The sequence below is a fragment of the Myotis davidii genome, unplaced genomic scaffold, assembly GCF_000327345.1.
Source record: "Myotis davidii unplaced genomic scaffold, ASM32734v1 scaffold328, whole genome shotgun sequence".
NCBI lineage: Eukaryota > Metazoa > Chordata > Mammalia > Chiroptera > Vespertilionidae > Myotis > Myotis davidii.
In genome coordinates this window covers 3425071-3429431 of record NW_006300373.1, presented here as the reverse complement: position 1 = coordinate 3429431, position 4361 = coordinate 3425071, and the positions used below count along the sequence as shown (strand labels likewise).

Here is a 4361-nt window from a genome sequence, read left to right as displayed (position 1 = left end):
GGAGAATCAGGCAGCACTCGGGGCTCCGCGGCTTGGGCGGGGTGGGTGGTGCCCCTTGGACAGCGCTGGCCGTGGCCGTGTGCGCCAGAGACCAGATGCGCGGCTTCTGGCTGCAGGGGTAGTGCGTGGTCAGCGTGGGGGCCCCTGGCTCCGCCTGGAGGAAGTCAGCGTCTCCCGATCCCGGGGGCTCATTTAAAGAGAAGCGGGGCGCCCCCAGGCCGCACTCCCTGCGCTCCCGCCGGCCCATTGGAGCTGCAGCGCATGGCGTCGCCCGAGCCTGCGCGTCCATCTGGAACTCAGCAAGCCTGTCCGTAGCTGGGACCGCTGCCTCCTCTTCTTCCTCTTCCTCCTCCTCCTCCCCCTCTTCTTCCTCCAGGTCCTCCGGGTCACTCAGCCGGAATCCCCGAGCTTCCCGGCTCGCAGCGAGGTCTGCAGGACATCAGGAGGGAGTGAGAAAAGCGCCAGGCCCCCGGGGAAATCCGCGGGAGTGCCCTTCCCCAGAAGCTTTTAGCGAGATGCGCCCTGCTCTCAGGGCGTTCTGGGAGTCATCCACCAGACTGACCTCACCAGCCCTCACCCTGGCCCCAGGGAGAGAATGCCCGTCTCAGCCTTGACCCCACCCCACCAGATGTCTCCTCCTCTCCATTCGCCCCCAGGCCAGGGGAACCCGCACCGTGTTGTTGTCGCTAAGACCTGGGTCTCCCTCTCTCAACCATATAAAGGCAAGGGGATAATTTCTCCCGCATTTCCACGCGCACAGTTGGCTGGTGGGTAGGATGTGATTCAGCACATATGGATGAAGGGCTAAGGATGTGCCAGACATCACCTAGGCATTCATTCAGGGAAAGGGCTTCTGGAGGCACTGAGGTTCTTGAAGGGGTCACAGTGCGAAGGTGGCGAAGGAAATAGGAGGGGCTGGCCATAGAGAAGAACCAGAGAGCTGGGCTGCCTTAGGCGGCCAGGAAGGGCCCTGCAGAGGTGGCACGTTAAAGTCCAGAAGAAACTGGTTCTGTAGGGAAGGCGGGACAGAGGGTACCAGCAGGCACCGGCCCTGAGGCCTGCAGGGGATGCACGTGCCAGGGTCAGGGAGCAGTGCCTTCCATAAAAGCTACCCCGCAGGCAGCTGGGGTGGTGCTCACTGCTGGTACCTTTGGTGTCGCCACTGTGTAGGCAGCCCAGTGACTCCTCGGCCCCATCTTCCGCCTTCCTCTCCTCCCCGCCTTTGTTCTTGGGCGCCCAGGTCATCTTGTTCTCCTTCTTGAGGCGCCGGCGCGCGTTGGCGAACCAGGTGGACACCTGGGTGAGGGTCATCTTGGTGATGATGGCCAGCATGATCTTCTCGCCCTTGGTGGGGTAGGGGTTCCTGCGGTGCTCCTGGAGCCAGGCCTTGAGCGTGCTCGTGGTTTCCCGGGTGGCATTCTTCCTGCGCCCGGCACCAGTCAACTCCACCGCGCTGCCGTACCTGCGGGGTGAGAACCCGACTCAGGGTCCTGGGGCCGGCAACCTGGGGCAGCAGGCGGGAGATGGCGTGTGGCCTGTGAATGGGCTCTGCGCCCGTCCCTCCCCGCTCATTCCCCTTCCTACTCGCTGCCCAGATCAGCCCTACGGGGCCGTGGATGGGGCAGGACTTTCCATGCCAGACACCAGTGCCCCCCACACCTTACCGGTCATAGGGGTATTGCCCCAGAGTTGGCTCATAGGGACAATAGGCTCCTGGTTGTGACAGGCTGGGTGTGAAGTTCCCTGCAGTCTCCTTAAATTCATACTGTGCGTTCTGGGGGGGAAGGAAGCCAGAATTCAGTTCTCCCACCATGTGGGGAGGAGACGAGGGAGGGCAGTTGCTAAGGGTGTAAACTCTAGAGGAGTCTGGTCTGGCTTAAATTCCAGTACCCACGACCTCGCATTGGCGGTGTGATCCTGGGAACAGTTGCTAACCACTCCACGCCTCCGCTTCCCCTTGCTAACTGGGGAAAATAATAATGGTCCCTATGGGCTATTGAAAAAGAGCGTGGGGCAGAATTCCTGGTGCAGCATAAGCAGTAGTTACATGTTAGCGGTTATTGTTACAGTTACCACTTGTGTGTCCCTCCCCTCCTGCCACCAGCTGGGGGACTTCCCTGCCTCAGTTTCCAGCAGGGCTGGTCCCTGACCCTGGCTATCTCGGTGACTGTGGGTAAGGTATTGACCTCAGCTTCCTCAGCTGCACATTGAGGAAAGTGATGACTTGCCCACCTAGCCTATGAATAGAGATGCAAATATTTCCTAAGCAGCATGGGCTTCTGCAAACTGCAACGTGGTGCAAAGATGGGCTTTTCCCCTTCACACAATCCTAACCACTGCCTGTCCTCGGAGTTGGGCGTCCTTCCTAGATTTTCCCTGGAGATGTCACAATGGATTTCACCTGAAGCTGCTGGGGCTTCTGCCCCTGGGCGGGTGGGTTCTGGCGCACAGACCCAGGTCCCACCCCTTGCACTCACCAGCGCCCCATACAGCGAGGGTGGCTCCGGGCTGTAGGGCAGGTACCCAGGGTAGCTCTGGGCAGCTGCAGCGGCCGCGTAGGGGGCTCCATAGATGCCCAAGGCTGTGCCCAGCTCCGGCCGTGCACTGCCCAGCAGCCGGCTATCGTAGGGTGCTAAGCAGAGAGCCGCCGCCGCCGGGGTGGAGCCCGAGGCCACGTCTGGGACAGAGCTTGGGGAGGATTCGCAGCAAGTGGCGCTGGAATTTGCCGACACCAGAAACTACGGGGGCGAGAGAGAAGGCATGGGAGGTCAGAGACCGGAACACCAGACTGCTCCTTCATTCCACATCACCTAAATGCCACCGCGTGCCCAGCATTCTGCCGAGCACTGAACAGGAATGATCCGAAGACTCGACTCATCCAAACTGCCCTTACAGGCAGGCACTCCTAAGCTGTTGCTAGGGTTTCAGGTTCCCACGGGGTCCGGCCATGGAGGACATTCAGAAACCTACCGGGCTGGTTCCCTCGCAGACGCCCGCCCCTTCCCCATCACAGGGTCTGCAAAGGCAGAGCTAGAAGTTGGCCTTGGAGACCTTCGTCACGTCCCACACAGACAGACACACATTTCACAGAAAGGGCGTGAGGACCTGAGTAAGTGCAGACCGGCCCAAGGTCACCAAGCGGGTCAGAGGTCCGGCAGGGACTAGACCCCAGGAAGATACACCCCACAGTCTGGAAAGAAACTGGAGAACAGTGGTGGGCATCCCCAGAATTCCTCCAGGAAACCCTGGTCCCTGCACAACACCCACACTGGCCTGTGAAACTGAAGGAACCAGAAGCTGAGAGCTTGGACCGACCCAAGGAAGGGAGAAGACAAGAACAGAGGTCAATCAACCAGAACAGCAGCAGGACAGTTGTGTGATGGACAGAGTCCTGGACTGAGGGTCTCCTTTCCTGAGACCCTCCTGGCCGCCTCCGAGGCTATCTGCACAGTAAGGACGCCTGTCTGGCAGCTCTCAGAGGCCCCACCCTCCTCGCTGAGCGCAGGGTCAGAGAGTCCAAGTTTCGGGTCACCCGATTTTCCAGCTAGCGCTGGGGGAGTGGAAGGTTCCCGGCTAGGACCTGAGGATGTCAGAGTTACCTGGTCCCTGCTGCCTCTGGTTTCCCGGGGGACCCACTCGAGAGGAGGGCGCTCAGGGACAGGCGGGTGCACTGGGTACCCCTTCCATCCAGTCGCCCCAGCCCCGCAAGGAGGCGCCTCTTACCTGGGAAGCGCTGCCATACGGGTGACCAAAGTGCGGGAAGGCCATGGTGGCTGTGCCTGGCTCGCCTTCCTCTTCTTTAGCTTGTTCCCGCCTCAGCCCCCGCGGTCCTGCCTCAGTTCCTTAAGCGGCTGCGGGTGCCCAGCGTCGGGTCCTCCGCCCGCTCGGCGTTACTGGAGGCAGAGCCGAGGGCAGACCGGACGCCAAGCCCTGCGCTCTAGAAGGCGCTCCACCGGCTCCCGAGGTCCGGAAGACAGAAGGGCCCATGGATGAGCCGGGGAAGGGAGAGGATGCGAGTTCCCAAAGGCGCGCGGTGGCGAGGCCAGGTGAGGCGAGGCGCGGCGCGAGGCTGTGCGGGTCTGGAGGTGTCCAGGAGCGCAGCCAGCCCGTGCGCGCGCGCGCACTGGCACCCACACCGGTTCCTTATTCCGGGAGGTTTGTGCTGCTGGTGAGGAATGTCAAAGACCCTGACCCTCTCTGCTTGGCGCTGGATCCTACCCCTTTTCGCTTTACATTCACGCGCGCGCGCACAGACAACCTCTCCAAATTACCCCGGAGAAGTGGGAGAAACGCCTCCCTCTGCGCCGCGCAGGCCCCAGGCGCAGCGCGCTCACCTCCTCCCGGCGGCCTGGAGGAGGAGA

The 4361-nt window shown here is 61.7% G+C and overlaps 1 protein-coding gene across 1 annotated transcript in view; it reads right to left on the bottom strand.

The window, feature by feature from the left end:
- The window catches only part of IRX6 (iroquois homeobox 6), a 24713-nt gene extending 20653 nt beyond the window's left edge, over window positions 1-4060 (bottom strand). The window contains exons 1-5 of the mRNA XM_015572647.1: window positions 3724-4060; window positions 2478-2738; window positions 1665-1774; window positions 1149-1462; window positions 5-429 (exon numbers count right to left, since the gene is read on the bottom strand). Of these exons, the coding sequence (XP_015428133.1) occupies window positions 5-429; window positions 1149-1462; window positions 1665-1774; window positions 2478-2738; window positions 3724-3768 (1155 nt within the window). The 5' untranslated portion in view covers window positions 3769-4060. The remainder of the gene's footprint in view (window positions 1-4; window positions 430-1148; window positions 1463-1664; window positions 1775-2477; window positions 2739-3723) is intronic.
- Window positions 4061-4361: the final 301 nt, after the last annotated feature.